Genomic DNA, 24,355 nt, shown 5'->3' with positions numbered 1-24,355 from the left:
TCCCCTAACGTTCAGCTGCTCTGTCAACCAGTCCCCTTAACGTTCAGCTGCTCTGTCAACCAGTCCCCTAACGTTCAGCTGCTCTGTCAACCAGTCCCCTTAACGTTCAGCTGCTCTGTCAACCAGTCCCCCTAACGTTCTGCTGCTCTGTCAACCAGTCCCCTTAACGTTCTGCTGCTTTGTCAACCAGTCCCCTTAACGTTCTGCTGCTCTGTCAACCAGTCCCCTTAACGTTCAGCTGCTCTGTCAACCAGTCCCCTAACGTTCAGCTGCTCTGTCAACCAGTCCCCTTAACGTTCAGCTGCTCTGTCAACCAGTCCCCTAACGTTCAGCTGCTCTGTCAACCAGTCCCCTTAACGTTCAGCTGCTCTGTCAACCAGTCCCCCTAACGTTCAGCTGCTCTGTCAACCAGTCCCCTAACGTTCTGCTGCTCTGTCAACCAGTCCCCCTAACGTTCAGCTGCTCTGTCAACCAGTCCCCTAACGTTCTGCTGCTCTGTCAACCAGTCCCCTTAACGTTCTGCTGCTCTGTCAACCAGTCCCCTTAACGTTCAGCTGCTCTGTCAACCAGTCCCCCTAACGTTCAGCTGCTCTGTCAACCAGTCCCCTAACGTTCAGCTGCTCTGTCAACCAGTCCCCTTAACGTTCAGCTGCTCTGTCAACCAGTCCCCTTAACGTTCTGCTGCTCTGCTACCATGTTGTTGTCATGTTGTGTTTCTACCATGCTGTGTTGTCATGTGTTGCTGCCATGTTGTTGTCATGTTGTGTTGCTACCATGCTGTGTTGTCATGTGTTGCTGCCTTGCTATGTTGTTGTCTTAGGTCTCTCTTTATGTCGTGTTGTGGCTCTCTCTTGTCGTGATGTGTGTTTTATCCTATATTTATATTACATATATTTGTATTTTTAATCCCAGGTCTCCGTCCCCGCAGGAAGCCTTTTGCTTTTTGCTAGGCCGTCATTGTAAATAAGAATTTGTTCTTAACTGACTTGCCTAGTTACATAAAGGTTAAATAGACAACAACAACAACAAAATGTCTCAGGCTGTGTTCCCTATCGCTCAGCTGCTCTGTCAGTGTCCAGTCAGTCATGTCTCAGACTGTGTTCCCTGTCACTCAGCTGCTCTGTCAGACCAGTCAGTCATGTCTCAGGCTGTGTTCCCTGTCGCTCAGCTGCTCTGTCAGTGTCCAGTCAGTCATGTCTCAGACTGTGTTCCCTGTCACTCAGCTGCTCTGTCAGACCAGTCAGTCATGTCTCAGGCTGTGTTCCCTGTCGCTCAGCTGCTCTGTCAGTGTCCAGTCAGTCATGTCTCAGACTGTGTTCCCTGTCACTCAGCTGCTCTGTCAGACCAGTCAGTCATGTCTCAGGCTGTGTTCCCTGTCGCTCAGCTGCTCTGTCAGACCAGTCAGTCATGTCTCAGGCTGGGTTCCCTATCACTCAGCTGCTCTGTCAGACCAGTCAGTTATGTCTCAGGCTGGGTTCCCTGTCGCTCAGCAGCTCTGTCAGACCAGTCAGTTATGTCTCAGGCTGGGTTCCCTGTCGCTCAGCAGCTCTGTCAGACCAGTCAGTTATGTCTCAGGCTGGGTTCCCTGTCGCTCAGCAGCTCTGTCAGACCAGTCAGTTATGTCTCAGGCTGTGTTCCCTGTCGCTCAGCAGCTCTGTCAGTGTCCAGTCAGTCATGTCTCAGACTGTGTTCCCTGTCGCTCAGCTGCTCTGTCAGACCAGTCAGTCATGTCTCAGGCTGTGTTCCCTATCGCTCAGCTGCTCTGTCAGACCAGTCAGTCATGTCTCAGACTGTGTTCCCTGTCGCTCAGCTGCTCTGTCAGTGTCCAGTCAGTCATGTCTCAGGCTGTGTTCCCTGTCACTCAGCTGCTCTGTCAGACCAGTCAGTCATGTCTCAGACTGTGTTCCCTGTCACTCAGCAGCTCTGTCAGACCAGTCAGTCATGTCTCAGACTGTGTTCCCTGTCGCTCAGCTGCTCTGTCAGACCAGTCAGTCATGTCTCAGACTGTGTTCCCTGTCGCTCAGCTGCTCTGTCAGTGTCCAGTCAGTCATGTCTCAGGCTGTGTTCCCTGTCGCTCAGCTGCTCTGTCAGACCAGTCAGTCATGTCTCAGGCTGGGTTCCCTATCACTCAGCTGCTCTGTCAGACCAGTCAGTCATGTCTCAGACTGTGTTCCCTATCGCTCAGCTGCTCTGTCAGACCAGTCAGTCATGTCTCAGACTGTGTTCCCTATCGCTCAGCTGCTCTGTCAGACCAGTCAGTCATGTCTCAGGCTGGGTTCCCTATCACTCAGCTGCTCTGTCAGACCAGTCAGTCATGTCTCAGACTGTGTTCCCTGTCGCTCAGCTGCTCTGTCAGACCAGTCAGTCATGTCTCAGACTGTGTTCCCTGTCGCTCAGCTGCTCTGTCAGTGTCCAGTCAGTCATGTCACAGGCTGTGTTCCCTGTCGCTCAGCTGCTCTGTCAGACCAGTCAGTCATGTCTCAGGCTGGGTTCCCTATCACTCAGCTGCTCTGTCAGACCAGTCAGTCATGTCTCAGACTGTGTTCCCTATCGCTCAGCTGCTCTGTCAGACCAGTCAGTCATGTCTCAGACTGTGTTCCCTATCGCTCAGCTGCTCTGTCAGACCAGTCAGTCATGTCTCAGGCTGTGTTCCCTGTCACTCAGCTGCTCTGTCAGACCAGTCAGTCATGTCTCAGGCTGTGTTCCCTATCACTCAGCTGCTCTGTCAGTGTCCAGTCAGTTATGTCTCAGACTGTGTTCCCTGTCGCTCAGCTGCTCTGTCAGTGTCCAGTCAGTCATGTCTCAGGCTGTGTTCCCTGTCACTCAGCTGCTCTGTCAGACCAGTCAGTCATGTCTCAGGCTGTGTTCCCTGTCACTCAGCTGCTCTGTCAGTGTCCAGTCAGTCATGTCTCAGACTGTGTTCCCTGTCACTCAGCTGCTCTGTCAGTGTCCAGTCAGTCATGTCTCAGACTGTGTTCCCTGTCACTCAGCTGCTCTGTCAGTGTCCAGTCAGTCATGTCTCAGACTGTGTTCCCTGTCACTCAGCTGCTCTGTCAGACCAGTCAGTCATGTCTCAGGCTGTGTTCCCTGTCGCTCAGCTGCTCTGTCAGACCAGTCAGTCATGTCTCAGACTGTGTTCCCTATCGCTCAGCTGCTCTGTCAGACCAGTCAGTCATGTCTCAGACTGTGTTCCCTATCGCTCAGCTGCTCTGTCAGACCAGTCAGTCATGTCTCAGACTGTGTTCCCTGTCGCTCAGCTGCTCTGTCAGACCAGTCAGTCATGTCTCAGACTGTGTTCCCTATCACTCAGCTGCTCTGTCAGACCAGTCAGTCATGTCTCAGACTGTGTTCCCTATCGCTCAGCTGCTCTGTCAGACCAGTCAGTCATGTCTCAGACTGTGTTCCCTGTCGCTCAGCTGCTCTGTCAGACCAGTCAGTCATGTCTCAGACTGTGTTCCCTGTCGCTCAGCTGCTCTGTCAGACCAGTCAGTCATGTCTCAGACTGTGTTCCCTATCGCTCAGCTGCTCTGTCAGACCAGTCAGTCATGTCTCAGACTGTGTTCCCTATCACTCAGCTGCTCTGTCAGTGTCCAGTCAGTCATGTCTCAGGCTGTGTTCCCTATCGCTCAGCTGCTCTGTCAGACCAGTCAGTCATGTCTCAGACTGTGTTCCCTGTCACTCAGCTGCTCTGTCAGACCAGTCAGTCATGTCTCAGGCTGTGTTCCCTATGTTCCAAATGGCACCCTATTCCCTCTATAGTGAACTACTTTTGACACGGTCAAACTGACAATATGCTAGGAGCACCGTAGCTAAATGCCAAAGCTACATTCTCCTGTCACACAGTCAACATTGTTTTATAGAGAAAATCTATTCTAACACAGTTTGTCACAGTACATATAGCTTATGGTGATGTTTCTGTTTTACCCCAGAGACATCCACATGCAGTTTTGACAATCGAAAAAAGAAAACCTTCAACCTTTCAGGTGTCTTTGGATATCGCTGCCAACAAAACAGGGAAATGACCAAAAACATTGACATTTTCTCTCTTCCTTTTTTTTTTTTTTTTTTAAATAAAAAGACACCAATTCCTTGCAGAATTGTTCTGTAATTAATTATATCTCCATTCAAAATATCTTTGTGATGTTGACCGACCGTCCAGTCATACACGCATAGAAAGCAGCCCTTGCAGCATCAATCTTCCCCAACACGATGACAAAGGTTTAAAGATTAGCAGAGGAAAGATGTTCATTTTCTGTCGAGTAATCAGATAATGTTGTTCGGTTGACAATTTTTGTGTTCAGTAATTGTTGATTGACCCTTTTTAGTCTAGTGTTTGTGCTGAATCTGAGAGGTATTCACCTACAGGAACAATGTCACTGAGCAGGAAAGTAAAGCAGCACCACAGATGACTCACATCGTCAGACAACCAACCAGGAAGAGACAGACACATTCATTCTCTCTTTCCTGCCTGGCCCAACCAGGAAGAGACAGACACATTCATTCTCTCTTCCCTGCCTGGCCCAACCAGGAAGAGACAGACACATTCATTCTCTCTTCCCTGCCTGGCCCAACCAGGAAGAGACAGACACATTCATTCTCTCTTCCCTGCCTGGCCCAACCAGGAAGAGACAGACACATTCATTCTCTCTTTCCTGCCTGGCCCAACCAGGAAGAGACAGACACATTCATTCTCTCTTTCCTGCCTGGCCCAACCAGGAAGAGACAGACACATTCCATCTCTCTTTCCTGCCTGGCACAACCAGGAAGACAGACACAGACCAGGAAACAGTCACAGCAGCTTCCTGTCTCTACAGGCCCAACAAACATGCAGGCCTGTGACTGGGCCATACCAGTCTGTCTGTTTAGAAAGGAAAGATATAGGAGGCTCATATGTAGGGCCTGATATAGGGCCTGATATATGGCCTGATATATGGCCTGATATAGGGCCTGATATATGGCCTGATATAGGATCTGATATAGGGTCTGATATAGGGCCTGATATATGGTCTGATATAGGGCCTGATATAGGGCCTGATATAGGGTCTGATATATGGCCTGATATAGGGCCTGATATATGGCCTGATATAGGGTCTGATATAGGGCCTGATATATGGCCTGATATAGGGCCTGATATATGGCCTGATATAGGGCCTGATATAGGGCCTGATATAGGGCCTGATATATGGCCTGATATAGGGCCTGATATAGGGCCTGATATATGGTCTGATATAGGGCCTGATATAGGGTCTGATATAGGGCCTGATATATGGCCTGATATAGGGCCTGATATAGGGCCTGATATAGGGCCTGATATATGGCCTGATATAGGGCCTGATATAGGGCCTGATATATGGTCTGATATAGGGCCTGATATAGGGTCTGATATAGGGCCTGATATATGGTCTGATATAGGGCCTGATATATGGCCTGATATAGGGCCTGAAATATGGCCTGATATAGGGCCTGATATATGGTCTGATATAGGGTCTGATATAGGGCCTGATATATGGCCTGATATATGGTCTGATATAGGGCCTGATATAGGGTCTGATATAGGGCCTGAAATATGGCCTGATATAGGGCCTGATATATGGTCTGATATATGGCCTGATATATGGTCTGATATAGGGCCTGATATAGGGTCTGATATAGGGCCTGAAATATGGCCTGATATAGGGCCTGATATATGGTCTGATATAGGGTCTGATATAGGGCCTGATATATGGCCTGATATATGGCCTGATATAGGGCCTGATATATGGCCTGATATAGGGCCTGATATATGGCCTGATATAGGGCCTGATATATGGCCTGATATAGGGCCTGATATATGGCCTGATATAGGGCCTGATATATGGCCTGATGTAGGGCCTGATATATGGCCTGATGTAGGGCCTGATATATGGCCTGATATAGGGCCTGATGTAGGGCCTGATATAGGGCCTGATATATGGCCTGATGTAGGGCCTGATATATGGCCTGATATATGGCCTGATATATGGCCTGATGTAGGGCCTGATATATGGCCTGATATAGGGCCTGATATAGGGCCTGATATATGGCCTGATATAGGGCCTGATATATGGCCTGATATAGGGCCTGATATATGGCCTGATATAGGGCCTGATATAGGGCCTGATATATGGCCTGATATAGGGCCTGATATATGGCCTGATATAGGGCCTGATATATGGCCTGATGTAGGGCCTGATATATGGCCTGATGTAGGGCCTGATATATGGCCTGATATAGGGCCTGATGTAGGGCCTGATATAGGGCCTGATATATGGCCTGATGTAGGGCCTGATATATGGCCTGATATAGGGCCTGATATATGGCCTGATATATGGCCTGATGTAGGGCCTGATATATGGCCTGATATAGGGCCTGATATATGGCCTGATATAGGGTCTGATATATGGCCTGATGTAGGGCCTGATATATGGCCTGATATAGGGCCTGATATATGGCCTGATATATGGCCTGATATATGGCCTGATATATGGCCTGATATATGGCCTGATATATGGCCTGACATAGGGCCTGATATATGGCCTGATATAGGGTCTGATATAGGATCTGATATATGGCCTGATATAGGGTCTGATATAGGGCCTGATATAGGGCCTGATATATGGCCTGATATAGGGTCTGATATATGGCCTGATATATGGCCTGATATAGGGTCTGATATATGGCCTGACATAGGGCCTGATATAGGGTCTGATATAGGATCTGATATATGGCCTGATATAGGGCCTGAAATATGGCCTGATATAGGGTCTGATATAGGGTCTAATATATGGCCTGAAATATGGCCTGATATAGGGTCTGATATAGGGCCTGAAATATGGCCTGATATAGGGCCTGATATATGATCTGATATAGGGTCTGATATAGGGCCTGAAATATGGCCTGATATAGGGCCTGATATATGGTCTGATATAGGGTCTGATATATGGCCTGATATAGGATCTGATATAGGGTCTGATATAGGGCCTGATATATGGTCTGATATAGGGCCTGATATAGGGCCTGATATAGGGTCTGATATAGGGTCTGACATAGGGCCTGATATATGGCCTGATATAGGGTCTGATATAGGATCTGATATAGGGCCTGAAATATGGCCTGATATAGGGCCTTTGTCAGGCCCTAATCAGGTCTATTTGCATCCCAAATGGCACAGCATTTCCTATATAAGCTCAGCAAAAAAAGAAACGTCCCTTTTTCAGGACCCTGTCTTTCAAAGATAATTAGTAAAAATCCAAATAACTTCACAGCTCTTCATTGTAAAGGGTTTAAACACCGTTTCCCATGCTTGTTCAATGAACCATAAACAATTAATGAACATGCACCTGTGGAACGGTCGTTAAGACACTAACAGCTTACAGACGGCAGGCAATTAAGGTCACAGTTATGAAAACTTAGGACACTAAAGAGGCCTTTCTACTGACGCTGGAAAAACACCAAAAGAAAGATGCCCAGGGGTCCTGCTCATCTGCGTGAACGTGCCTTAGGCATGCTGCAAGGAGGCATGAGGACTGAAGATGTGGCCAGGGCAATAAATTGCAATGTCCGTACTGTGAGATGCCTAAGACAGTGTTAAAGGGAGACAGGACGGATCGCTGATCATCCTCGCAATGGCAGACCACGTGTAACAACACCTGCACAGGATCGGTACATCCGAACATCACACCTGCGGGACAGGTACAGGAGGGCAACAACAGTGCTAAGACTGTCCGCAATAGGCTGAGAGAGGCTGGACTGAGGGCTTGTAGGCCTGTTGTAAGGCAGGTCCTCACCAGACATGACCGGCAACAACGTCGCCTATGAACACAAACCCACCGTCGCTGGACCAGACAGGACTGGCAAAAAGTGCTCTTCACTGACGAGTTGCGGTTTTGTCTCACCAGGGGTGATGGTCGGATTCGCGTTTATCGTCGAAGGAACGAGCGTTACACCGAGGCCTGTACTCTGGAGCGGGATCGATTTGGAGGTGGAGGGTCCGTCATGGTCTGGGGTGGTGTGTCACAGCATCATCGGACTGAGCTTGTTGTCATTGCAGGCAATCTCAACGCTGTGCGTTACAGGGAAGACATCCTCCTCCCTCATGTGGTACCCTTCCTGCAGGCTCACCCTGACATGACCCTCCAGCATGACAATGCCACCAGCCATACTGCTCGTTCTGTGCGTGATTTCCTGAAAGACAGGAATGTCAGTGTTCTGCCATGGCCAGCGAATCCCATTGAGCATGTCTGGGACCTGTTGGATCGAAGGGTGAGGGCTAGGGCCATTCCCCACAGAAATATCCGGGAACTTGCAGGTGCCTTGGTGGAAGAGTGGGGTAACATCTCATAGCAAGAACTGGCAAATCTGGTGCAGTCCATGAGGAGATGCACTGCAGTACTTAATGCAGCTGGTGGCCACACCAGATACTGACTGTTACTTTTGATTTTGACCCCCCCTTTGTTCAGGGACACATTATTCCATTTCTGTTTGTCACATGTCTGTGGAACTTGTTCAGTTTATGTCTCAGTTGTTGAATCTTGTTATGTTCATACAAATATTTACACATGTCAAGTTTGCTGAAAATAAACGCAGTTGACAGTGAGAGGACGTTTTCTATTTTTTGCTGAGTTTATATGCATTTGCCATTTAACATACTGCAAAACACACATAGAGCAAGTTCACTCCACGGACAGAACCAAGGAAACCAAGCGGATGTTACATTTGTGTTTATTCTAATTCCGTCTTCTTCAAACAGTTCTGAATTTAAAGACGGTGTTCCAATCACCACTGAATATCTTCTCGTTCTCCCGGAAAGGAAAGGCAGGTGTTGATGATTCTATAAGGAAATACGGCTACAAAGAAGGTAGCTAGTCTCACAAGTTTAAGAGAGTGTGACATCCACATCAGATGGTGTTGAATAGCATTTTAGTTCATATTTATGTGGGACATTCAGAATACAGGTTAAGTACCTCAATTTGGGGATTTGTATATTGTTCTCCAAACAGAGGATAAAATACATTAAATTAATATTATAATAATAAATTAATATAGGCCTATGCCACATAACAGGTGCTTCCATCCAAAACAACTTCCAGTAGTGTTCAGTATGTGTATGTTATTACTGCGTCCGGGAATCACAGTTATAAGCCAACAGGTTTCCTGCGTCTGGGAATCACAGTTATAAGCCAACAGGTTTCCTGCGTCTGGGAATCACAGTTATAAACCAACGGGTTTCCTGCGTCTGGGAATCACAGTTATAAACCAACGGGTTTCCTGCGTCTGGGAATCACAGTTATAAGCCAACGGGTTTCCTGCGTCTGGGAATCACAGTTATAAGCCAACAGGTTTCCTGCGTCTGGGAATCACAGTTATAAGCCAACTGGTTTACTGCGTCCGGGAATCACAGTTATAAGCCAACGGGTTTCCTGCGTCTGGGAATCACAGTTATAAGCCAACGGGTTTCCTGCGTCTGGGAATCACAGTTATAAGCCAACGGGTTTCCTGCGTCCGGGAATCACAGTTATAAGCCAACTGGTTTACAGCGTCTGGGAATCACAGTTATAAGCCAACAGGTTTCCTGCGTCTGGGAATCACAGTTATAAGCCAACAGGTTTCCTGCGTCCGGGAATCACAGTTATAAGCCAACGGGTTTCCTGCGTCTGGGAATCACAGTTATAAGCCAACAGGTTTCCTGCGTCCGGGAATCACAGTTATAAGCCAACGGGTTTCCTGCGTCTGGGAATCACAGTTATAAGCCAACAGGTTTCCTGCGTCTGGGAATCACAGTTATAAGCCAACAGGTTTCCTGCGTCTGGGAATCACAGTTATAAGCCAACAGGTTTCCTGCGTCTGGGAATCACAGTTATAAGCCAACAGGTTTCCTGCGTCCGGGAATCACAGTTATAAGCCAACAGGTTTCCTGCGTCTGGGAATCAGTTATAAGCCAACAGGTTTACTGCGTCTGGGAATCACAGTTATAAGCCAACAGGTTTCCTGCGTCTGGGAATCACAGTTATAAGCCAACAGGTTTCCTGCGTCTGGGAATCACAGTTATAAGCCAACAGGTTTCCTGCGTCCGGGAATCACAGTTATAAGCCAACAGGTTTACTGCGTCTGGGAATCACAGTTATAAGCCAACAGGTTTCCTGCGTCCGGGAATCACAGTTATAAGCCAACGGGTTTCCTGCGTCTGGGAATCACAGTTATAAGCCAACAGGTTTCCTGCGTCTGGGAATCACAGTTATAAGCCAACAGGTTTCCTGCGTCTGGGAATCACAGTTATAAGCCAACGGGTTTCCTGCGTCCGGGAATCACAGTTATAAGCCAACAGGTTTCCTGCGTCTGGGAATCACAGTTATAAGCCAACAGGTTTCCTGCGTCTGGGAATCACAGTTATAAGCCAACGGGTTTCCTGCGTCTGGGAATCACAGTTATAAGCCAACAGGTTTCCTGCGTCTGGGAATCACAGTTATAAGCCAACGGGTTTCCTGCGTCTGGGAATCACAGTTATAAGCCAACGGGTTTCCTGCGTCTGGGAATCACAGTTATAAGCCAACAGGTTTCCTGCGTCCGGGAATCACAGTTATAAGCCAACAGGTTTCCTGCGTCTGGGAATCACAGTTATAAGCCAACAGGTTTCCTGCGTCCGGGAATCACAGTTATAAGCCAACAGGTTTACTGCGTCCGGGAATCACAGTTATAAGCCAACGGGTTTCCTGATGTCTGATAATATGTATTATGTCAAATGACAGGAGGTTTTTATTGACGTTATTCATGTTGCCATGTTCAAGCAGTTAGACGCATGTTGGTAAGTGACAGATGGATGTCCTGTTGATATGTCTGCATTTCACATAACCATGTCCCAAATGGCAACCTATTCCATTTGTAGTGTACTACTTTTGACCAGGGCCCTGGTCTAAAGTAGTGCAATACAAAAGGAATAGGGTTCCATTGGGCCCTGGTCTAAAGTAGTGCACTACAAAGGGAATAGGGTTCCATTGGGCCCTGATCTAAAGTAGTGCACTACAAAGGGAATAGGGTTCCATTGGGCCCTGATCTAAAGTAGTGCACTACAAAGGGAATAGGGTGCTATTGGGTCCTGGTCTAAAGTAGTGCACTACAAAGGGAATAGGTTTCCATTGGGACACACACATTGTATCAACAACAAAGTAGTTTAATGGATAACTTTGATGGTTGTGACTGTACCATAGACCTGGACTGTACTCATCACCATTTACACATTAAACAAAATCTTGCATTTAAATCATATTAAAAAGGGTGTCAAATAAATATTAGCCTATTCTAATAGTGTGCTGGCTGCAGACAGAGCTGCAATACTGCTCATTTTGTGCTTACGAATGTATAACAATTATATATGAGTGAATGTATTCAGCTCAGTAAAAATGCAAACATATTATTTCTATATGAGCCCTGGTTTAGTTGGAGCTGGTTGGCATGTCGTTAGTAAAGATTGAGAAAAAGTAAGGGTCCTAGACCGCTGCCCTGGGGAATTCCTGATTCTACCTGGACTTCTATTAAAGAACACCCTCTGTTTTCTGTTAGACAGGTAACTCTTTATCCACATTATAGCAGGGGGTGTAAAGCCATAACACATTATAGCAGGGGGTGTAAAGCCATAACACATTATAGCAGGGGGTGTAAAGCCATAACACATTATAGCAGGGGGTGTAAAGCCATAACACATTATAGCAGGGGGTGTAAAGCCATAACACATTATAGCAGGGGGTGTAAAGCCATAACACATTATAGCAGGGGGTGTAAAGCCATAACACATTATATCAGGGGGTGTTAAGCCATAACACATACGTTGTTCCAGCAGCAGAATATGATCAAAATGTCAAAAGCTGCACTGAAGTCTAACAGAACAGCCCCCACAATATTTTTATAATCAATTTCTCTCAGCCAATAATCAGTCATTTGTGTAAGTGCTGTGTTTGTTGAATGTCCTTCCCTATAAGCTGAAAGCCTGTTGTCAATTTGTTTACTGTAAAATAACATTGTATCTGGTCAAAAACCATTTTTTCTAAAAATGTACTAAGGGTTGGTAACAGGATGATTGGTCGGCTATTTGAGCCAGTTAAGAGGGCTTTACTGAGCCTCCTGAGTGGTGCAGTGGTCTAGGGCACTGCATCGCAGTGCTAGCTGTGCCACTAGAGATTCTGGGTTCGAGTCCAGGCTCTGTCGCAGCCGGCCGCAGCCGGGAGGAGACCCATGGGGCGGCGCACAACTGGCCCAGCATCGTCCGGGATAGGGGAGAGTTTGGCCGGCAGGGATATCCTTGTCCCATCACACACTAGCGACTCCTGTGGCGTACCCGGGCGCAGTGCACGCTGACACGGTTGCCAGGTGTATGGTGTTTCCTCCGACACATTTGTGCGGCTGGCTTCCGGGTTAAGTGGGCATTGTGTCAAGAAGTAGTTTGGATTGTGTTTCAGAGGATGAACGGCTATCGACCTTCGCCTCTTCCGAGTCCGTACAGGAGTTGCAGAGATGAGACAAGACTGTAACTACCAATTGGAAAGAAAAAGGGGTAAATAAAATGTTAAAGTTTCAAAAGAAGGCTTTACAATTCTTAGGTAGGGTCTAGTGTGATAAGGTCTAGTGTGATAAGGTCTAGTGTGATAAGGTCTAGTGTGATAAGGTCTAGTGTGATAAGGTCTAGTGTGATAAGGTCTAGTGTGATAAGGTCTAGTGTGATAAGGTCTAGTGTGATAAGGTCTAGTGTGTAGGGTCTAGTGTGATAAGGTCTAGTGTGATAAGGTCTAGTGTGATAAGGTCTAGTGTGATAAGGTCTAGTGTGATAAGGTCTAGTGTGTAAGGTCTAGTGTGATAAGGTCTAGTGTGATAAGGTCTAGTGTGATAAGGTCTAGTGTGTAGGGTCTAGTGTGTAGGGTGTAGTGTGTAGGGTCTAGTGTGATAAGGTCTAGTGTGATAAGGTCTAGTGTGTAGGGTCTAGTGTGTAGGGTCTAGTGTGATTAGGTCTAGTGTGATAAGGTCTAGTGTGATAAGGTCTAGTGTGTAGGGTCTAGTGTGATTAGGTCTAGTGTGATAAGGTCTAGTGTGATAAGGTCTAGTGTGATAAGGTCTAGTGTGTAGGGTCTAGTGTGTAGGGTCTAGTGTGTAGGGTCTAGTGTGATAAGGTCTAGTGTGTAGGGTCTAGTGTGATAAGGTCTAGTGTGTAGGGTCTAGTGTGTAGGGTCTAGTGTGATAAGGTCTAGTGTGATAAGGTCTAGTGTGTAGGGTCTAGTGTGTAGGGTCTAGTGTGTAAGGTCTAGTGTGATAAGGTCTCGTGTGATAAGGTCTAGTGTGTAGGGTCTAGTGTGTAGGGTCTATGGTGATAAGGTCTAGTGTGATAGGGTCTAGTGTGTAGGGTGTAGTGTGTAGGGTCTAGTGTGATAAGGTCTAGTGTGATAAGGTCTAGTGTGTAGGGTCTAGTGTGTAGGGTCTAGTGTGATTAGGTCTAGTGTGATAAGGTCTAGTGTGATAAGGTCTAGTGTGTAGGGTCTAGTGTGATTAGGTCTAGTGTGATAAGGTCTAGTGTGATAAGGTCTAGTGTGATAAGGTCTAGTGTGTAGGGTCTAGTGTGTAGGGTCTAGTGTGTAGGGTCTAGTGTGATAAGGTCTAGTGTGTAGGGTCTAGTGTGTAGGGTCTAGTGTGATAAGGTCTAGTGTGATAAGGTCTAGTGTGTAGGGTCTAGTGTGTAGGGTATAGTGTGATAAGGTCTAGTGTGTAGGGTCTAGTGTGATAAGGTCTAGTGTGATAAGGTCTAGTGTGATAAGGTCTAGTGTGTAGGGTCTAGTGTGTAGGGTCTAGTGTGTAGGGTCTAGTGTGATAAGGTCTAGTGTGTAGGGTCTAGTGTGTAGGGTCTAGTGTGATAAGGTCTAGTGTGATAAGGTCTAGTGTGTAGGGTCTAGTGTGTAGGGTCTACTGTGTAGGGTCTAGTGTGTAGGGTCTAGTGTGATAAGGTCTAGTGTGATAAGGTCTAGTGTGATAAGGTCTAGTGAGTAGGGTCTAGTGTGATAAGGTCAAGTGTGATAAGGTCTAGTGTGTAGGGTCTAGTGTGTAGGGTCTAGTGTGATAAGGTCTAGTGTGTAGGGTCTAGTGTGATAAGGTCTAGTGTGTAGGGTCTAGTGTGATAAGGTCTAGTGTGTAGGGTCTAGTGTTATAAGGTCTAGTGTGATAAGGTCTAGTGTGATAAGGTCTAGTGTGTAGGGTCTAGTGTGTAGGGTCAGTGTGTAGGGTCTAGTGTGATAAGGTCTAGTGTGATAAGGTCTAGTGTGATAAGGTCTAGTGTGATAAGGTCTAGTGTGTAGGGTCTAGTGTGTAGGGTCTAGTGTGCAGGGTCTAGTGTGATAAGCTCTAGTGTGATTAGGTCTAGTGTGATAAGGTCTAGTGTGATAAGGTCTAGTGTGTAGGGTCTAGTGTGTAGGGTCTAGTGTGATAAGGTCTAGTGTGATAAGGTCTAGTGTGATAAGGTCTAGTGTGATAAGGTCTAGTGTGTAGGGTCTAGTGTGTAGGGTCTAGTGTGATAAGGTATAGTGTGATAAGGTCTAGTGTGTAGGGTCTAGTGTGATAAGGTCTAGTGTGATAGGGTCTAGTGTGATAAGGTATAGTGTGATAAGGTCTAGTGTGATAAGGTCTAGTGTGATAAGGTCTAGTGTGTAGGGTCTAGTGTGATAAGGTCTAGTGTGATAAGGTCTAGTGTGTAGGGTCTAGTGTGATAAGGTCTAGTGTGATAAGGTCTAGTGTGATAAGGTCTAGTGTGATAAGGTCTAGTGTGTAGGCTCTAGTGTGATAAGGTCTAGTGTGATAAGGTCTAGTGTGATAAGGTCTAGTGTGATAAGGTCTAGTGTGTAGGGTCTAGTGTGATAGGGTCTAGTGTGTAGGGTGTAGTGTGTAGGGTCTAGTGTGATAAGGTCTAGTGTGATAAGGTCTAGTGTGTAGGGTCTAGTGTGATAAGGTCTAGTGTGTAGGGTCTAGTGTGTAGGGTCTAGTGTGATAAGGTCTAGTGTGATAAGGTCTAGTGTGTAGGGTCTAGTGTGTAGGGTCTAGTGTGTAAGGTCTAGTGTGATAAGGTCTCGTGTGATAAGGTCTAGTGTGATAAGGTCTAGTGTGATAAGGTCTATGGTGATAAGGTCTAGTGTGTAGGGTCTAGTGTGATAAGGTCTAGTGTGTAGGGTCTAGTGTGATAAGGTCTAGTGTGTAGGGTCTAGTGTGATAAGGTCTAGTGTGATAGGGTCTAGTGTGTAGGGTGTAGTGTGTAGGGTCTAGTGTGATAAGGTCTAGTGTGATAAGGTCTAGTGTGTAGGGTCTAGTGTGTAGGGTCTAGTGTGATTAGGTCTAGTGTGATAAGGTCTAGTGTGATAAGGTCTAGTGTGTAGGGTCTAGTGTGATTAGGTCTAGTGTGATAAGGTCTAGTGTGATAAGGTCTAGTGTGATAAGGTCTAGTGTGTAGGGTCTAGTGTGTAGGGTCTAGTGTGTAGGGTCTAGTGTGATAAGGTCTAGTGTGTAGGGTCTAGTGTGATAAGGTCTAGTGTGTAGGGTCTAGTGTGTAGGGTCTAGTGTGATAAGGTCTAGTGTGATAAGGTCTAGTGTGTAGGGTCTAGTGTGTAGGGTCTAGTGTGTAAGGTCTAGTGTGATAAGGTCTCGTGTGATAAGGTCTAGTGTGATAAGGTCTAGTGTGATAAGGTCTATGGTGATAAGGTCTAGTGTGTAGGGTCTAGTGTGATAAGGTCTAGTGTGTAGGGTCTAGTGTGATAAGGTCTAGTGTGTAGGGTCTAGTGTGATAAGGTCTAGTGTGATAGGGTCTAGTGTGTAGGGTGTAGTGTGTAGGGTCTAGTGTGATAAGGTCTAGTGTGATAAGGTCTAGTGTGTAAGGTCTAGTGTGTAGGGTCTAGTGTGATAAGGTCTAGTGTGTAGGGTCTAGTGTGATAAGGTCTAGTGTGATAAGGTCTAGTGTAATAAGGTCTAGTGTGATAAGGTCTAGTGTGATAAGGTCTAGTGTGTAAGGTCTAGTGTGATAAGGTCTAGTGTGTAGGGTCTAGTGTGATAAGGTCTAGTGTGTAGGGTCTAGTGTGATAAGGTCTAGTGTGATAAGGTCTAGTGTGTAGGGTCTACTGTGTAGGGTCTAGTGTGTAGGGTCTAGTGTGATAAGGTCTAGTGTGATAAGGTCTAGTGTGTAGGGTATAGTGTGATAAGGTCTAGTGTGTAGGGTCTAGTGTGATAAGGTCTAGTGTGATAAGGTCTAGTGTGTAGGGTCTACTGTGTAGGGTCTAGTGTGTAGGGTCTAGTGTGATAAGGTCTAGTGTGATAAGGTCTAGTGTGATAAGGTCTAGTGAGTAGGGTCTAGTGTGATAAGGTCTAGTGTGATAAGGTCTAGTGTGTAGGGTCTAGTGTGTAGGGTCTAGTGTGATAAGGTCTAGTGTGTAGGGTCTAGTGTGATAAGGTCTAGTGTGTAGGGTCTAGTGTGATAAGGTCTAGTGTGTAGGGTCTAGTGTTATAAGGTCTAGTGTGATAAGGTCTAGTGTGATAAGGTCTAGTGTGTAGGGTCTAGTGTGTAGGGTCAGTGTGTAGGGTCTAGTGTGATAAGGTCTAGTGTGATAAGGTCTAGTGTGATAAGGTCTAGTGTGATAAGGTCTAGTGTGTAGGGTCTAGTGTGTAGGGTCTAGTGTGCAGGGTCTAGTGTGATAAGCTCTAGTGTGATTAGGTCTAGTGTGATAAGGTCTAGTGTGATAAGGTCTAGTGTATAGGGTCTAGTGTGTAGGGTCTAGTGTGATAAGGTCTAGTGTGATAAGGTCTAGTGTGATAAGGTCTAGTGTGATAAGGTCTAGTGTGTAGGGTCTAGTGTGTAGGGTCTAGTGTGATAAGGTATAGTGTGATAAGGTCTAGTGTGTAGGGTCTAGTGTGATAAGGTCTAGTGTGATAGGGTCTAGTGTGATAAGGTATAGTGTGATAAGGTCTAGTGTGATAAGGTCTAGTGTGATAAGGTCTAGTGTGTAGGGTCTAGTGTGATAAGGTCTAGTGTGATAAGGTCTAGTGTGTAGGGTCTAGTGTGATAAGGTCTAGTGTGATAAGGTCTAGTGTGATAAGGTCTAGTGTGATAAGGTCTAGTGTGATAAGGTCTAGTGTGTAGGGTCTAGTGTGATAAGGTCTAGTGTGATAAGGTCTAGTGTGATAAGGTCTAGTGTGATAAGGTCTAGTGTGATAAGGTCTAGTGTGTAGGGTCTAGTGTGATAGGGTCTAGTGTGTAGGGTGTAGTGTGTAGGGTCTAGTGTGATAAGGTCTAGTGTGATAAGGTCTAGTGTGTAGGGTCTAGTGTGTAGGGTCTAGTGTGATAAGGTCTAGTGTGTAGGGTCTAGTGTGATAAGGTCTAGTGTGATAAGGTCTAGTGTGATAAGGTCTAGTGTGATAAGGTCTAGTGTGTAGGGTCTAGTGTGATAAGGTCTAGTGTGTAGGGTCTAGTGTGATAAGGTCTAGTGTGTAGGGTCTAGTGTGATAAGGTCTAGTGTGATAAGGTCTAGTGTGTAGGGTATAGTGTGATAAGGTCTAGTGTGTAGGGTCTAGTGTGATAAGGTCTAGTGTGATAAGGTCTAGTGTGTAGGGTCTACTGTGTAGGGTCTAGTGTGTAGGGTCTAGTGTGATAAGGTCTAGTGTGATAAGGTCTAGTGTGATAAGGTCTAGTGAGTAGGGTCTAGTGTGATAAGGTCTAGTGTGATAAGGTCTAGTGTGTAGGGTCTAGTGTGTAGGGTCTAGTGTGATAAGGTCTAGTGTGTAGGGTCTAGTGTGTAGGGTCTAGTGTGATAAGGTCTAGTGTGTAGGGTCTAGTGTGATAAGGTCTAGTGTGTAGGGTCTAGTGTGATAAGGTCTATTGTGATAAGGTCTAGTGTGATAAGGTCTAGTGTGTAGGGTCTAGTGTGATAAGGTCTAGTGTGATAAGGTCTAGTGTGATAAGGTCTAGTGTGTAGGGTCTAGTGTGTAGGGTCTAGTGTGTAGGGTCTAGTGTGTAGGGTCTAGTGTGTAGGGTCTAGTGTGATAAGGTCTAGTGTGATAAGGTCTAGTGTGATAAGGTCTAGTGTGATAAGGTCTAGTGTGTAGGGTCTAGTGTGATAAGGTCTAGTGTGATAGGGTCTAGTGTGTAGGGTGTAGTGTGATAAGGTCTAGTGTGTAGGGTCTAGTGTGATAAGGTCTAGTGTGATAAGGTCTAGTGTGTAGGGTCTAGTGTGATAAGGTCTAGTGTGATAAGGTCTAGTGTGATAAGTTCTAGTGTGATAAGGTCTAGTGTGTAGGGTCTAGTGTGTAGGGTCTAGTGTGATAAGGTCTAGTGTGATAAGGTCTAGTATGTAGGGTCTAGTGTGGTAAGGTCTAGTGTGATAAGGTCTTGTGTGATAAGGTCTAGTGTGTAGGGTCTAGTGTGATAAGGTCTAGTGTGTAGGGTCTAGTGTGATAAGGTCCAGTGTGATAAGGTCTAGTGTGATAAGGTCTAGTGTGATAAGGTCTAGTGTGTAAGGTCTAGTGTGATAAGGTCTAGTGTGATAAGGTCAAGTGTGATAAGGTCTAGTGTGTAGGGTGAATGACTACGAAAACAGTTTGTCAAAAGCGATACCTGATAGCAATAAACCTGCTCTATTGCAGCAGGTCCATTGGACAGACCTGGCTATTGCAGCAGGTCCATTGGACAGACCTTGCTATTGCAGCAGGTCCATTGGACAGACATGGCTATTGCAGCAGGTCCACAGGACAGACCTTGCTATTGCAGCAGGTCCGTTAGACAGACCTGGCTATTGCAGCAGGTCCACAGGACAGACCTTGCTATTGCAGCAGGTCCGTTAGACAGACCTGGCTATTGCAGCAGGTCCATTGGACAGACCTGGCTATTGCAGCAGGTCCATTGGACAGACCTGGCTATTGCAGCAGGTCCATTGGACAGACCTGGCTATTGCAGCAGGTCCACTGGACAGACCTTGCTATTGCAGCAGGTCCATTGGACAGACCTGGCTATTGCAGCAGGTCCATTGGATAGACCTGACTATTGCAGCAGGTCCATTGGACAGACCTGGCTATTGCAGCAGGTCCATTGGACAGACCTGGCTATTGCAGCAGGTCCATTGGACAGACCTGGCTATTGCAGCAGGTCCATTAGACAGACCTTGCTATTGCAGCAGGTCCATTGGACAGACCTGGCTATTGCAGCAGGTCCGTTAGACAGACCTGGCTATTGCAGCAGGTCCATTGGACAGACCTGGCTATTGCAGCAGGTCCACAGGACAGACCTTGCTATTGCAGCAGGTCCGTTAGACAGACCTGGCTATTGCAGCAGGTCCATTGGACAGACCTGGTTATTGCAGCAGGTCCGTTAGACAGACCTGGCTATTGCAGCAGGTCCATTAGACAGACCTGGCTATTGCAGCAGGTCCACAGGACAGACCTTGCTATTGCAGCAGGTCCATTGGACAGACCTTGCTATTGCAGCAGGTCCATTGGACAGACCTGGCTATTGCAGCAGGTCCATTGGACAGACCTGGCTATTGCAGCAGGTCCATTGGACAGACCTGGCTATTGCAGCAGGTCCATTGGACAGACCTGGCTATTGCAGCAGGTCCACAGGACAGACCTGGCTATTGCAGCAGGTCCATTGGACCGTGACAACTACTTAATTCTTATCAGCATTGCTGTAGGTTGTGTAAAGGAAACACAGAGTAGACCATTTATATTTCATAATTACTAAAACACTGAAAGTCCCTGTATGAGTTGAGTTTTCAGTTTTAATAAACAAGACAGGGCGAAAGGGAACTGAACCAAAACGAGTCTCATCATTCATGCATGGTTCGGTGCAAATACAGTGGTAGAAAATACTTTAAAGTACTACTTAAGTCGTTATTTTTTTTCTGTATCTGTACTTTACTATTTATATTTTGGACAACTTTTACTTTTACTCCACTACATTGGTTAAGAGATGATGTACACAAATACTGTGTTTGTAAATGATGTCCAAGTGTTGGAGTGTGCCCCTGACTGTCCGGAAAATAACAAAACAAGAAAATAGTGCCGTCATGTTCGCTTAATACAAGGAATTTGATGTATGTACAGCATTTACTTTTACTCAAGTAAGACAATTGAGTACTTTTTCCCACCACTGTACACTTAAAACCAGATTATTTTAGACTTTAACTCCTTTTTACTCGAGTCATTTTCTATTAAGGTATCTTTACTTTTTCTCAAGTATGACAATTGGGTAGTTTTTCCACCACTTGTGCAAATATGTTGGGTTAAACGCCTACCATTGGCATTTGTGTTCAGCAAACCCGCATATCACTTAGGCCTATTTCCCCATGTCATAAACAACTTCTTGATTCATTGATTTGTTATCACTGTCGCTAGGTTTACATCCAATTGGTGACAGATTTCCTTGCGAATATTCTCTAATCCACATAAAAACAATATGAGCATTTTCCCACAAGTTTCCATCAAATTGACCTGCTGTGGATCAAAGGCTGTGCGTGGTGATGTAGCCTAGTGCACATCTATACAGTTGAAGTCGGAAGTTTAAATACACTTAGGTTGGAGTCACTAAAACTTGTTTTTCAACCACTCCACAAATGTCTTGTTAACAAACTATAGTTTTGGCAAGTCGGTTAGGACATCTACTTCGTGCATGACACAAGTCATTTTTCCAACAATTGTTTACAGACAGATTATTTCACTTATAATTCACTGTATCACAATTCCAGTGGGTCAGAAGTTTACATACACTAAGTTGACTGTGCCTTTAAACAGCTTGGAAAATTCCAGAAAATTATGTCATGGCTTTAGAAGCTTCTGATAGGCTAATTGACATCATTTGAGTCAATTGGAGGTGTACCTGTGGATGTATTTAAAGGTCTACCTTCAAACTCAGTGCCTCTTTGCTTGACATCATGGGAAAATCAAAAGGAATCAGCCAAGACCTCAGAAAAAAATGGTAGAACTCCACAAGTAAAAGCTGAAATAAATAATTCTCTACTATTGTTCTGACATTTCACATTCTTAAAATAAAGTGGTGATCCTAGCTGACCTAATACAGGGAATTGTTACTCTGATTAAATGTCAGGAATTGTGTAAAACTGAGTTTAAATGTATTTGGCTAAGGTGTATGTAAACTTCCCACTTCAACTGTATATAAATGTTGAGGTAAAATTCCCATGTACTGAATTAAAAATTAAAAATTAAATGGGTTTCCATCGCATTTTCAACTTTACTGATGGTTTTCTCACCAAAAAAAAAAGGTAGTTATATAGCGAGTGTGCCTTGGCATGTGGCCTCTAACCAACCATACATGGTGAGATTATAATGGACAACAGAGCGATATTATTTTTATTTGTCAAACATCGATGATTATGTTACCAGAATAAGACCCTCGATATTTATTGGAAAGCAGCATCAGGCACTTTCACCACTCTGTAGAAGTTCATAACTTATAGCCTAATAAGTAATCTTATTAATAATTTATAATAACTAATCTGTAGCCTAATAACCTGCATGCTTTCCCGACGAGTCGCAGTGGGAGGAACACACAACATGTCCAATGTTGGTTATTATATCAATATTCGCGTATAAAAACGTTTCCATTGACATTTCTTGCATAATTAACTTTACCGAAACAAAAAGATCCCACCTTGTTTTAGCGTATTTCGTTTGTTTGTTTTTCGAAATGTGGAAAGTTTACCGACAAAATATTCTATTTCCATCAGGCCTGTCATGACATGTTTTATCCGACATGTAGACCTACTTTACTGCATAAAAGGGTTCGATGGAAACCCGCTTCGTGTTATGATGACACGCATTCATCAACAATAAGACAGCTGTCGTGTTTTGGTTCACAGCACGACGGGATGATGTGGCAAACGGCTCACACGCCAAAACAATAGCCTGCCTTATCACCGATAGTTGCCGTAGAGATGTGTGATGTACAATCACGGAAATCCCCATTGGAGAAGCTCACAACGCACACCAATCAGCTCACTGCACATTGGAATCATCCACTACATGTCGTGCTACTTTGTATATCCATATCCTACGCGAGGCCCCAAACTAACTAACTCGTGTAAGTGATTGAAGTGATGATCCACTGCCACGTCGTTACATTGTTGCATTGTATTTGTTACATGAACTTAGAAATGGAGAGAGGACAGAGCGGTCAACAGTTAAGCAGCGACACACAGAACCCTTGTCTTTTGTTTCGGGAAGAGAAGGCAAAGCAGGCAGCGTGGCAGACCAAGTTGAGAGGTGGCATATATAAAAATGATACAAATTGGCGAACCAAACTGCACAATTATGGTCACCAATTGCAAGAGGCAAAAATAGGATACACACAAAAAAACGCGTCATAAGCTATGACGGTTTTATTACATGTTATTACTAAGTTCTTACATGCATATATGTGTTAATGTGTGCAGCCCAACGCCGATACACCTGTTGGATAATTGAGCATATGGAGCATATGTATCTGAAAATAATTGTCTGAAAATGTTGTGGAGAAATCTTGTAGGAGGAAGATTTTATAAATCTATCGAACCAGCCCACATGCCGTTATTTTCCCACGCACACGAGTAGTAAACAATGATCTAGAATAGCTCATATTCCGTGTGTTAAAACAGCTCTGATATCATGTATATCTATGCTTAAATTACATCGTTTTACCCGAAGAGTATTCTGTTCAAACTAGTTCTACATATTCTCTAAATGATGCTTTAGGTAGTCTTATGTATCAAGAGCCTCTGTTGTTTTCGCGAAGAAAGAAACGCCCCTTACATATCTTAAAATGGCAGCATATCTTAATCAATGTCTTGATTTGTTACTTTTACTGTCCATGTGTGGCGATACTGTATTACTTACAGTAATGACACATATCATGCGAGAGTAGAGACAATAGACAAAGCGTTGGCAACTAACTCAACAATTGAAGGAAAACGGGCTATTTTCTATTACTTTATGAAGTCAACTCTAGATAATGAACAAGCAAACGTCCATGCGCATAGACACAGAAATATGATGGCCTCTAATCTATAGGTTTTTTTTCAGTGACGTGAAGTCCTTAATTGAACAGAATAAGACCAATAAATCTATGTGAACACTTAAAAGAAGGTTAGGTTTAGGCTGCAAAGGGGGGGCTTGTTTGCGCCCCCCCCTACCGCGTTCAATTCTCTACATTTTCTATCCGTGACTATAATTCCACTAGACATTAAACAGTACGAGGTGCTATGCAAAAATGTTACATGCGTTTGTGTAATGGGCAATTACTGTAAAGAAAAACAACAACATACCCATCCATTGCACAGAGGAAACAGTGTAGAAAGGACAGTGAACGCTCAGGAAAGTGAAGAAATCGGTTTGGGTGTTGTTACTACTGCTCAGCTAGCTCGCGCCCCTCCAACACTGAAATGTTCGCTCTCATTCGCACAATGGCACGCTTCCTGTTAAACTGACCTGAAAATACACAGACAGACATGTACAGACGCCTTGCCTGCCTGCCTGCCTGCCTCGCTGTACAAAATGGCCTCTCCTCTCAGGCAGCTCCAACATAGACACACACCTTTGTCACTTCCAACAACGAACGCACATCCATGAGCACCACTCTGCGCCCTAGCGCGCCATCACCGCGCACACAGTTTGGATAGAAATTAGGATAGAATATATCTGTGCCGCCATGTCAGCGATAAAGACTGAGATCTCATCTAGGGACAGAGTGGACTCTAGTCGAATGTCTGCTGCAGACTAGCAGTTAGTTGAACAGGGATAATCTTGTTCAACGGCAGGTATTAATGAATTAAGTTAATGGATCACACTGATCCAAGACTCACTTTAATTAATTGGCCACACTAATTTACCCATGAGAAAACACCATGAAATCATAGCACTTTTTGTTTTGTGGGCTTAAAGAAATTCTTTATCATATACAGTTTTAAGGAATAATTAACACAAACATGTGTGTATTTTACTATCATTGTGGGATCAAACAATTTAGTCCCAATTCAAAATCCAATTTCCCCTGACCTTAAACGGAACTTAAACCCAAACCTAACCCTAATTGTAACCTTAAACTGAACTTAAACCCAAACCTAACCCTAATTGTAACCTTAAACTGAACTTAAACCCAAACCTAACCCTAATTGTAACCTTAAACTGAACTTAAACCCAAACCTAACCCTAATTGTAACCTTAAACTGAACTTAAACCCAAACCTAACCCTAATTGTAACCTTAAACTTAAAACAGCATTTTTTTCCTTGTTGGGACCGGTGAAATGTCCCCACTTATCCGAATTGTCCTTGTTATTGTTTTACTAATGC

The 24,355-nt window shown here is 45.0% G+C and overlaps 1 protein-coding gene across 3 annotated transcripts in view; it reads right to left on the bottom strand.

Moving 5' to 3' along the window:
• ptbp3 (polypyrimidine tract binding protein 3) overlaps window positions 1-23,763 on the bottom strand; it is a 134,823-nt gene extending 111,060 nt beyond the window's left edge. For 2 of the 3 annotated variants that reach the window (XM_055873622.1, XM_055873621.1), the window contains exon 1: window positions 23,331-23,761. Coding sequence is in view for 1 of the 3 variants with exons in the window: in XM_055873623.1 (XP_055729598.1) it covers window positions 23,331-23,334 (4 nt within the window). In the remaining 2 variants the exon portion in view is untranslated. Of the gene's footprint in view, window positions 1-23,330 lie in introns of all 3 variants that reach the window. The other variant, XM_055873623.1, reaches the window with a different exon arrangement.
• Window positions 23,764-24,355: the final 592 nt, after the last annotated feature.

Source organism: Salvelinus fontinalis, chromosome 21, assembly GCF_029448725.1.
Source record: "Salvelinus fontinalis isolate EN_2023a chromosome 21, ASM2944872v1, whole genome shotgun sequence".
Taxonomy (NCBI): Eukaryota; Metazoa; Chordata; class Actinopteri; order Salmoniformes; family Salmonidae; genus Salvelinus; species Salvelinus fontinalis.
This window is presented reverse-complemented; position numbering and strand designations above follow the sequence as displayed.